At 41.5% G+C, this 12,021-nt stretch overlaps 1 protein-coding gene across 1 annotated transcript in view; it reads left to right on the top strand.

The window, feature by feature from the left end:
• Positions 1-775: 775 nt before the first annotated feature.
• The window catches only part of GNA13 (G protein subunit alpha 13), a 31,422-nt gene continuing 20,176 nt past the window's right edge, over positions 776-12,021 (top strand). The window contains exons 1-2 of the mRNA XM_013953120.2: positions 776-1,089; positions 2,902-3,128. Coding sequence (XP_013808574.1) covers positions 807-1,089; positions 2,902-3,128 — 510 coding nt within the window. The 5' untranslated portion in view covers positions 776-806. The remainder of the gene's footprint in view (positions 1,090-2,901; positions 3,129-12,021) is intronic.

Raw genomic sequence — 12,021 nt, forward strand, 5'->3', positions numbered from 1 at the left:
TAAACCTTTTAAAGTGTTTTTTGTTTTAGAAAGGTAAAAGAGGACAAAAAGTTCTGCTGGCTTTTCACCACTATGTCTGCATGTGACCCCCTCTGTGAAACCCAGCAGGGTTTTTCACCCTCGTGGCACATCCCAGTAGCTCTTCGCAGGGGAGTGGGCAGGAAGTACGTGCCAAATTGTTCAAAGGCTTTTAATGACACGATTCTCTTTTTCTACCAAGAACAAAAACTGCTGAGCTGTCAGGCTCCATCCTGCACCCTCTGATCGAGGGCTGAGCTCCCCCCAGCCGCCTGCACTAACGGTTTCCTGGAAGAGGCGCTGGGCCACTGCTGCCATGGCAGAGGCGCGCCTCCCCGGGCCCGCACGCTGCTGCCGGAGCCGGGCCAGGCCTCAGTATCCCTCACGCGGGCACAGATGTTGTCTGGGTTTGCGGAATAACAGCTGTGGACGGCAGCACGGCTTAAGGCCTCTAATGACGGCCGCCACCAGTCTTCCCCCTCCCAAGAGACCCCAGGCCCCGCCACCGCCCCCTTCCCGCCATTTCCTGTGAGGGGCCGCTCGTGGGCGGGGCTCGCGCCGCGCTCACGTGACGGCCTCGGGGGCGCCGGGGGAGGGGGGGGAAGGGGCGCGTCATGTGACGAGGCCGGAGGGCAGCGACGCCCGCGGTCACGTGAGCAGGCGTGCGCGGCGCGCGGGGGGAGGTGTCACATGGCGGGCGGGGCGGCGGCCGCGCATGCGCGGGCAGAGAGCGCGCTGCTGCGGGCCGGGCCGGGCGGCCGCTCCCCTCGCTGGCAGTGCTCGCTAAGATGGCGGACTTCCTGCCGTCGCGCTCCGTGCTGTCGGGCTGCTTCCCCGGCTGCCTGCTCACCAGCGGCGAGGCCGAGCAGCAGCGCAAGTCCAAGGAGATCGACAAGTGCCTCAACCGCGAGAAGACCTACGTGAAGCGCCTCGTCAAGATCCTGCTGCTGGGCGCGGGCGAGAGCGGCAAGTCCACCTTCCTCAAGCAGATGCGGATCATCCACGGGCAGGACTGGGACCGGGCGGCCCGCGAGGAGTTCCGCGCCACCATCTACAGCAACGTGATCAAGGGTGCGTGAGGGCGGCGGGGCCCGCGCCCGATCCCGCCGCGCCCGCCAGGCCGGGCGGGACGGCGCACGGCCCCGTTGGGGGGGGGGGGAGGAAGGGGGGAGTCTGTGGGGCCGGGGGGGTCGCGGCGCCATCCCGCACGGGCAGCGCCTTCCCTTCGGCCGCCTGCCGCTTCCCCCCCCCCCCATCCCCCGGCGGCCACGGGGCGCCGTGTGGCGCAGGGTGTCGCGGGCGGCGGTGCCCGGCCTCGCCGTTCCGCGGCGGCGGGCGGGCGGAGCGGAGCGCGCACCTGGGCGCGCGAGGGCGCGGCGCCCCCGGAGGAAGCTCCCCCCGCGCTGCGGGAGCCGCTGCCGCCGCGTCGGAAACTCGCCTGCCGCCTCCGCTGAGAGAAACCCCCGCGCGGAGCCCCCCGCGGAGCCGGGCACCCGCGCACATGGCTGCGGAGCGGGCTGCTGGCTCCCCTGCTGTCACCCCTCTTTCCTCTGCCTTCCCTCGGTCGCTGCCTTTGCTCGCCTGGCTTCGAGTTGGGCTGTGTCATAGCTGCGTAAAGCCTTAACTAAGTTTCTCAAAATAGCAGAGCGCTGTAAGACCTCGGCCCCCTTCTTGAGGGGGCGCTTGGGTATTTTGTATCCTAAATTCCCCTGATTCGGAATGACAGTTGTTTTAGAAAACTATTTATACACCAAGCCCGAAAAGACTATAAACAGCAAGGTAGTAGAAGTGATGGGTAGGTATGTTGACCTCATTAATACAGTCAGGTAACTTTTATTCTGTAAAAGTATACATGCAAGAACTGCGAATCTTCTTTTGTAGCTACTTTCCTGCAGTCGTTGGTTTTGACAGATGGAAGAATTATGAAAGGACAGTGAATCTTGGAAAGATGGTACTGATGGTGTTGAACAGGCATGTTATTATAGAGCCAGTTGTTAGTACATCTTGATTCCTTATGCCTCTCCCATGCCTTTACGGTTGCTTATTCCTTCTTCTGCAGTTTTCTTTTTGTTTTTTTTTTTTCATCATCATTAAATCTAGTATCAGAATTTATTTCCCTTTATTTGCATTGTCAGCGTTGGCACAGTGTTTTTTTTTTTTTTTTTGTGAAGGCCTGTGTAAAACAGATTTAAAGTGTTCAGCTTCTACTAGAGAATATTTGCTATAGCAAAAAAAAAAAAAAAAGTGCGAGAGTCTTTAGGTAATAAGATTCCTTCTGCACTTAAGCTGTAAAAACATAAAATTTGGAAGTTGTGATTTTAGTAAGTGTTGCCTACATATCTCTAAGAGCATTAATAGCAATGGCCACTCTCTACAAGTAGATATAACTGTATATCAAGTTAATTAGAATACACGGGCTAGGAAACTTTAAAATAAGGCATCAGATAGTTTAATATATTCTGAAATGAGCTTTTAAACGTGCTTAATTCGTCTTGTATTCCTGTCAGGTAAATGTAACAGCCAGAAATGGTTCTGGAGATCAGGAAAAAAAAGTGAAAATATCTGTAGAAAAGTTTTCTTGGTAGCACAGATTGAGGATTTACTCACTAAAAGTAGCACTTCTGCAAGAGTTGTACTATGGATATCATATGCATGATCCGGGCTGTGTTGTTTTGATAGCAAATATCTGAGATGCTACTTGAAAATTTAATGCTTTGAGTCAATTTTGCATAAATTTCATTATTTCTTACTGTGCGGTTAGTCCTATTGAACTTTGACTGCACACAGAGTAAGCGCGTTGTTCAAGTCTTTACAGTCTCGTAGGCTAGTGAAATAGTAGATGCTGAGAAATTCTAATTGTGGTGCTCTTTCATGTTGTTAAAGGTGTGAGAGTCCTCGTAGATGCCAGAGAGAAACTTCATATTCCTTGGGGAGATCCCGCCAACCAGAGTAATGGAGATACGATGATGGCTTTTGATACGCGGTCAGTCACAGTGGTGCAAGGAATGGTGGAGACGGCAGTTTTTTTACAGTACCTTCCAGCCATCAGAGCGCTGTGGGCAGATAGTGGTATCCAGCATGCGTACGACAGGCGCAGAGAATTCCAGCTGGTAAGATTTGTATTTTAATGTTTTTAGTTGAGTGTGTATGATGTCTTGTTTCTATATTGCTTTTCAATGAAACACTGATCAAGCAGGCCTCCTTATGGATGTTAAGTGTGTTTGAATGGTAGAGCATTATGCTATGGTATTGTAAACAGATGTGTTTAATTCCTTTTTTCTTTTTTTAAAACCAAGAATAATAAAGAGCTTCTGACACAGTTGTCCTCATTTGGTATGTGAGAGAACTGAGACAGAGTTTTTAACTCTTGTAACGCAACTAGGAACTGATGATCAGAATCTGTGTAGTGTTTTTACCATATGATTATTCTTACCCTTTGTTTAAATAGTGTATTGGCATTAAAAAACATGATTTGCAATAAAGAAAGGCTTAATACTATTGTGATTTTAAGAAAAGATATGCACGGGTTAATTAAAAGAATTTAAAAACCACTCCCTTCTCAATTCCAATTTGAACTATCTTGCAAGCATTCCCTGTGTGTACTTCCTGTTTAAATTCAAATGTGTATGTTAATTCTCATGTAATAAGATTTTTGTTTTATTGAAGTTCTCGGCTAAAGATGGAATAAATACACAGTTCAGTAGTGGATTTGGAAAGAAAAAAGGAAACGTGTCTTGATTCTTGAGCTGGAGCTTAAACTGTCCCTTCACTCAATTTCTATGTTAATGCTGCAAAAGGAGAGGAGGACTTTTACACTTGCTCTTTATTCATTTGTGGACTTGCACAGTAAAATGCCAATGTTGAAGAGCTTTTTAGGGGTGGAGCAGTTTGAGAACCTTAAAATAGATTAAATCTGGTGTTCTGTTCTTGCAGAACTATTAAACCTAAGTGGCTTTATGTTTTAATGTCTTAAAAATAACCTTTGTGTTAGTGTGAATCTGAACAATAGATGATGGTGTCTCCTGTTGAGCTATTACGAGCAATTGTGTAATCGTACACTGACTTAAATAGGTTGTGTAAATACTCGTTATAAATATGCATTGGCCTAATCCTGGAACGTCTTCCAGAGAATGTAGAATGGGCAAGTGCTCAAGTAGTCTATCAACTGCCCAGCCTAGTTCTGTGCTGTGTAAATAAGTTTCTAATGAGACCTGTGATCTTTGCATTAGTATGAGGTGATGGTACAGTTGGATGTTAAAGGAATTGTGTTAAAACAGAGTTTTGCCTTCAAAAAGGTCATAAAGGAGTAATTGTTCTTCTAAATTCAAGATCCTCTTCTGGTGCAGATGTGGCTCTTAGTGATGTAATTGCTGTGATGGGATAATTGGTTTTAAAATCTGTTAAATAAAATTTTGTCTTTTATTAAGCATGTTTAGTGACTTCAGGCTGAATAGCTCCCTTTTCCTTTGCTGCCTCTGTCATTTTGAATCTCTGACCAGTAGGTTCTTTCCATAACTGAAGCATGTTCAGAGTTTCACTTTGAGTAGGATTTGAAGTATACGTGTTCTTCTGAAATCTGCCAGAAAAAAAGATTGCTTTCTTTTAGCAGTCCCTAAATCTGTATCATCTTCTCTGTGAAGATATATCTGTATCACATTATACTTTAGATTGAACTTGGGAATATTTTTAAAAGAACTCTTAATAGTTAAGTACTGTCCTAATATTCAATTTTGCAAATAAGTTAACTGCTTTATTTATACTTCCATTGCTTTATTTCCTAAATCCTTTCAAAATCTCAGTCCGAGATATTCATGCCAGCCTGTAAACATTAAAAAAAAAGAAGAAGAAGAAGAAGGAGGAAAAAAAAGAAAAAGTTGAATGATGTCATTGTATTGAGTGCAGTCAGTGTGATCAGTGCTAGCCAAGCGTGAAGTCTTGGTTGCTGCCCCAGTAACCTTCCAGTTTAAGTTATGACAGAGCTCAATGTAGCCAAAGGAATAGTGGAACACTCCTGAAGGAGTACATATTTTTGCCATATCTGCTGAAAGGCTTTGCAGAAATGTGTTCTGAGAACTGAAGTTGTGTAAAAACTGTAGCATAATATGGAAGGAAGACACAAATCGGTTAAGAAGGGAGGTACAGGCATATCCAGATCAATAGGAGGGAGAACAGGGAAGTTGAAAGAGAAGTTGACAGTTCAGTAGTGTTGGGTGCTGACTCTTGAAGTAAAGATTAAAGACTGAAAACTGCTAGTGTTGTAAAATGGGGAGGAGGGGAAAATACTTTTCCACTTCTAGTTCAACTGCATGTGGCAAAAAATGTAATGAAAGGAAAGTATCAGTGTTAGAATGATAAGGTGAGTGGGAGAGAATGAAGAGTGGAGGAAAAAGCATGTAATATTGGGATTGAGCGTGGTAGAAGAGTATTGTTTGACTGTATGTGATCTAACTTCTTTTCAGACTGTCTAGTGAGTAACTTTTTTTCTTTTGACTGAGTTTGACATTGCACTGAAACATGGTTCATGTTAAGAGGGCTGGGAAAGTACCGTTTATAATGGGAATAGGATGCTTTGGGTCAAAGGTAGAAGTGAGTAAATGAAGAATATAGTGACAGATAAGAATAAAAGCATCAAAATCTATATGGCAATACTGGAGGAGAGGAACCAAGCATGTGCGGTTCTAGGCCATTTGTAGTTTGAACAGATAGATAGCAAGTACAGAGAAAGAGAGGTTGAGATGAAAGTTCCCATACATATATAGTTAGAATGTAAATTCAGAGGTGCATATATAAGTGCATTTGTAAGAGATCATTGAGCTGTTCTTGCCTTTTCTTTTTTTTCCTTCTCCTGTTTTCCTCCATCATCTTTCACTCATAATGGCAGAAATGATACTAGGAACCTAAAGAAACAATGCAGTCTTTTTATAGCAATGTAATGGGGAAACCCAAAACTCAGTTGTATTTTAATGGAATTAGAAATCAGCATTTCCATGCCTTGTTCACTAGAACGTCCTTCCTCTTTTTGTTAATTTAACTGGTCATGGAGATAGTCAATATCTTCTATATCCCGTAGTTAAAAATAAATAAATAAAAAGGAGCCTTCTGGCCAGTAATCCAATAATTTTTAGGAAAATTCATTAGTTTACACCTCTATAATGCTTTGAAACTGGAAAGAGCTAATTACAGCTTAATACAGTATTTGGCATTTCAGTACTTCTTTGAGTGTTAATGTTATAATCCCCCAAACTTTATTATGAAACAAAATCATTCAAGTGATAATTCCACTAACATCGTTAACTCCAAATTTTCAGGATTTTTTTTTTCCCTTCACTGCTTAGTCAGTTCCTGTAAGTTACACTTAGGATTCTAGTTATCCTCAAGCTTTATCTCTCCTTCATCCACTGAGCTTTTCTTCTGTGGCCTCTGGTCAGGTTGCTAGCATGCGTTAGTTATGGAATTAGTTTGTCTCATCCTAACACTTTCTGTCATCTAATTAACACTTCAGATTTCCCACTGCAAATTGTTTTCCTCTAATAATCTTCTGTAATGACTTGGATAAACAAAGCCATTTTCTTAATTCTATACCATACATACCAATGGTTTATTTCAACACAACAGCAAGTCAGTATTCCAGTGAATCAGAAAGCTGATGCTTGAATGCTGGAGTGAAACTTGTATTGCTTTATGTGGAGGAGTAGGAAGAAAGCATACATCTAAATGAGTGAGAAGGAAAGCAGGAGTACTGTTATAAATTGTAAGGAATATCTAATGATTTAACCGGAGTTTTCCTAGCTCTTATGTTTGTACTTGTGAAATGTTCATTTACAGGACTGTAAAGGTTTACTGTTTTTGTTGAGACTTGCTTTGAGGCGCTGGTGGTCGAGGAAGTGTCTAGTGCCAGTGCTGCGTATCTAGTAATGCAGAGGAGGGTACTTCTGTGTACGGCTACTTTTGTATGCTGCCTCTCACATCAGTGCGTTAGCTATAAACTTGCGTTTCTTGAATTTGCTGTTAGAATGATCGACAGAGAAGCACTTTTGAAATCATGGCTTAAGAGTCTTCAGCTTCTTCGATAATGAAAAAGTAGGATGAGAGCTGAATTGCTCAGATGCACCATAAACTTTGAATATATTAAAGGATTATTCTTGGTAAAGATAATTTTGGGGTGGTTTTAGATGTTTGCTACCAGCATTTGTTGGTCTTCAAATAGACACAAAATTGCCCTTATTGTGAATTACATTAATTGCTTTTTTCATGCCATGAGTCTTCATTGTATGGAGGCAGTGATGGCACTGTCATCGGTCATTGTACTCTGTCAGCGTTTGCATAGAACTGCTGTTAAAGTAGACATATGAAGTACAGTAAGGATGATTGGATATGCATTTACCTCTGGATCCTGTTTACTTTTGTGGCATGTCTGCAAGTGCTAGATCAGATTATAGAAGACAGGAAAAGGCGTGTTCAACTTTAAGTTCTACTGTTTTGCTGCAGTTTCTCTGTAGCATTTTGTGTTGCAGAGTAGCATTTTTGGAGAATATTATTCAGTTTACTGTAAGATTTTATTTTGTCTTATATTCTTGGACTTTTCTGAGTTCTGTCTCTGAATCTTGATGAGACTATTGTACACAAGAGAACATTAAATTACTACTTCTACTGGAAAGAAGCAACCCTCAAATAGCCACTGCAAAGTGTCAGCAAAATTTACTATTCTTTCAGGGCTATAGGTAACAGTTCCTTGAAATGTGCCTGACTATAGCATAGTGATCCCAAGAAGGTAGATGGTTTGAAGCCAAACTAGGCTGCCAGATGTTGATGTCTTCCTCTTCCTGAAGCGTGGATGCCCATATTATGAAACGGCTACAAGGTCAATATTCAGCTTCTCTGTCTGAAGTCAACAAACATAGAACCTGAAAAAAGATTGGGTCTCTTATCTGTGGTTCATTAAAAGTATCTACACCATATTTGTGACACAACTTCAAGAGCCTTTCAACAGCTTGTAGCCTCTGGAATGTGTCAGTGCTCCTCTCAGGATTCATCTTCTGTAATGCTCCCCACACCCCTGATTTGTGGGGTGAAGATGTCTTTCCTCCTCCCTTTCCCAGGTCTCCCCTTACTTCTGAGACTGGGTGTTCAGTTCTGCTGTGTTCTGCTTGACGTGTGTAGGTGGCTTTCATATTGAGGCATCCATGAGTGCATAAAGCCTTGGTAAAAATTTTCTCAGATGGATATAAGAATCTCCTTCACTAAGGACATGAGATCCAATTACCTGATGTTTCTGTAAATCCATGCATTTGCCATCTGGGCATGTATTCGTTTGATTCAGAATTACTGTATTTAACTACAGTGCTGGGATTACACTGATTATTGCTTAAATTTCTGTGTAAAATAACTGCTACTGCTTTGTATGTAAATATAAATTGTTTTCCCCTCTTTCCCCAATCAATAGGTCTAACAAAATCAAATGACAGGATGGCATGGTACAGTGAGCATGACTTGTAAAAACCCTTGGAAAGGTTAGAGCTACCAATTGCCATCTGTTGATTTTACTTTAAGTGAAAGTGATTTATCAAGAATTGTTGCCGTAACTGGAAGGAAGACAAATTTCTGCTTAGAAATGGGTCTTTCAAATCTTCAGAAAAGACTCGGAGTTCTTGAGAATTTGCTGGTTTTCCTGCCCCGCAGACAAGATTATGTTGACTTTAAATTCATATTAGGCTCCATATAGGCATTAACACTAGGGTTAAACAACAAGGAGGCTTGAGTTTCCTTTTTCTTGGTTTGTGGCCAGAAAACTCTTAATACATATACTAGTGCTTTGGTAATGGTGATTTACCGTAATACTCTAATTGATTTGGATTATCTTCAAATGAACCATTATACTAATTTAACACTAAGTTTTAACACTAATTTAACACTAAGTGCCGATTTTTCTAATTGGGATCAAATTGGGATTTGATTTCTATGTCAGTGTCTACGAGTTACTGCCCCTTGTGAGAGTCTGCTCTCTGGGATTGCCTTTTTCCCCTTTCCAGTGTTCTTTTCTTCCGGCCTGTTAACTTTTTTCTTTTTAGCTGTAAAATACTGAAATGTTTGGAGAACATTGGTCTGGTATTGCCCATTGATGCTGTAGTGCAAGCTGGCCTGTTTTCCCTGAAGAACATTGTCCTTTCTTCCCCTCCCCCCCTCCAAAGTGCAGAAAATAGGTTCACCCTTACCTCCAGTAGTTTAACTTTCAGGTTGAAAAGTAAACTTGATATAGCCTTTGTCTCTGCTTACAAAGTAGAGTGCTGACTGTGGTTGTTAGGCTGCATCTTGCCAATGTGTTTGGTGCAATGTGTATCTGTATGAATGGATTTTTTTATTTTTTTTTAAACAACTGCTCCAACTGAGTATCTTTTTCTATTGTTGTTACTAGTTTTAAGTACAGATGCGACTCTAGATTGAGAGGTCTTTAAATGGGAGCTGTCTTGATGTGGCCATGTTATCCCCACACACGCGTTCCAAATTGAAGCATGTTGGGTTGTCTTCTGACCAAGAACACTAGCAACTTTCTGAAGGATTGTGAGTTATGTGAGCTATGTTTAGCTTGTACAAACAGATCTTGTCCATGTGGTCTATATACAACCTCTGAGGATGGAATTCTTAATTCAAGCTTGATCCAAATATCTGTTTATGGAGAACCACTGCTTTTAAAATACTGACTTTCACAATACAGTGTGGGAGCAGAGCACTGAGTTCTTATCCACGTTCTATCTTGAGGAAGCTATGTCATGTTGATCAGCATGTGCCTTAGTTTCCTTAAACACTTTTTGCAGAAGACTAAAAGGTGATGTCATACTTCTTCCAAAAATCTAGTTTCTGTACTTATGTGAGCCTTGATAAAATGAACTGTAAAATTAAAATGTAAGTGCCCCTTTGAACATGCTGTGTATGTCTGCAACTCCTAAAGAGCTCAGTCAGAGGTGGATACTTTCTCAGCCTTTCACATGTCTTGAACTGGCTGTAGTTCATGATGAACCTGTTCTCATGAGTTTTTTTCTTAATTGGTGCAAATGTGTTAGATGAGCTTTTGCTGCCTTCTGCTGCTTACAATGTAACATGAGATCTTGGTACAAAAAGGTATTCAAGCTGATTTCCTTATTGGCTGCTAACCTGCAAGATACTACATGTTAATACCTGTAGCGCTGTCTCTTGCATTGTTTCACACAATTTAAATGTAGCAATGGCTAGGACTTGTTCTCCGTCTGTCTAGAAATGACTTGCTAAATGTAAGCCCGGTCTACACTACAAAGTTCTATTATTCATAGCTGTCAGCAAATCTCTGTGCTGGTAAAACATGTGGTATGAATGCAGCTGTGATGTTCCATCTATATGGGTGAAATTAATTTTGCACCTCAGGCAAAGAATATGGAATGATCTCTTTCATATGCAAATAATGGCATCCTTCAGGATTAAGGTGCAATGCCAGGGGCAGTGTTGATTTGTGCTGCTGTTCCCTAATTTAAACCTAATGTAATAAGATTTCAGCCTTAGAGGTTGGTTAAGTCTGCTCTCACTGAGCACGCATTACACTCGAGTTGTATTTGGATGACTGTGTTTTGGCAGTTTCATTGACCTGAACTTCAATTTGTGATGAATGCTATTTAAAATGTTCTGTGTTCATGCTGTAGTTCTTATATAGAACCAGCAAAGTGGTAGCAAGCTTTAGCTTGTGGTAGCTGAGGAAGTTGCTTAAGAAAATGTGAGAAAACATAACTATAGCTGACTCTACTAAACAAGAAAAGCAATAGAATAGCTGCACTAGTGTTTTATATATAGCGAGAAGTCAGTTGCACTTTATCCTAATTCTCCACACTAGCATTGTGTCCACTAGCACTTTTTTTTTGTTTGTTTGTTTGTTTCCCAAGGTAAATTTAAATGGTGACTAAAGCAAATATTTAGAATCATATATATAGAGGCTATGTTAGCAACTGGAATAAGGTCCTGAATAATTCCCGGTATCTTCTTCACTTGCACGTCTGCATTAATGATAAACATTAGGACCTATACATGGAAAAGTTATGGAATTTTAAATGTAGAAAACACCCGGAGTTCTTTGTCATCATAGCTTAGGTAGTCAGGCTAAAATTACTGTAAGAGGCAGTGTGCCACCTTCCACAGCGTTTAATGTACCATGTATCACACTTCTGTCATGATCATTCATGTCTTAAATGTTTTTCCATTATTTATATTAGTCTACTTAGTTAAAATAACTGGAATGTCATGTGCCTGTGTAGTGACTTAACCAAAGAACTGAAGAGATACCTCCCCACCCCCCTTTTTTTTGTGTGTGAAAGGTACAGGAAAGCATAATCAGTCACACATGAGTTTCTGTATCTTTATCCTTTGTTTAATGATGCCGGATAAATCATTTTAAACAAACTGACTGGAGTCTCTGCAGACCAACTAGAAACACTTCTCACTGGACACGTGACATCTTGATCATCTGCTAGTGACCAAATAGAAGAGGATGCAGAAGTTCCAGACAAGGAAATGCAGTGCACTGACATCTGCTGTAATCTGAAGTACAGGGGTTTGCAGGATGATCTACTAAAAATTTTACATGTAGATTGTATTTGGACCTTTAACTGTTTTCAGTAGCAAACAGTTATATAGTTACCTCTATAGCTTAATTTCTAGTAAGAAATTCTACAAGTGATGTGAAATGTTTGCCTCCTCTTGGATATTGGTTCTGTTCAGAGAGTCTTCTGGACTCAAATTACTGTTGGGTGCCTTAGACACAGCTTCTACAACTTTTTAAAGAAACAAACACTCATCTAATGATGCATGTAGATCTTCCACAAGACTTAGTAATTTTATCATTGAATCTCATCAGATAGCTTGTAACAAGAGCTGATACTTTAGTATGTCACAAATATTTAATTCTGCTGGTTTAGCATTGTTTGCAAACAGAAATACCAAAATTTAACTGAAATGGATTCTGCTAATTGAGTCAGTGACTTAGAG

The sequence above is a fragment of the Apteryx mantelli genome, chromosome 19 (genome assembly GCF_036417845.1).
Source record: "Apteryx mantelli isolate bAptMan1 chromosome 19, bAptMan1.hap1, whole genome shotgun sequence".
Lineage (NCBI taxonomy): Eukaryota > Metazoa > Chordata > Aves > Apterygiformes > Apterygidae > Apteryx > Apteryx mantelli.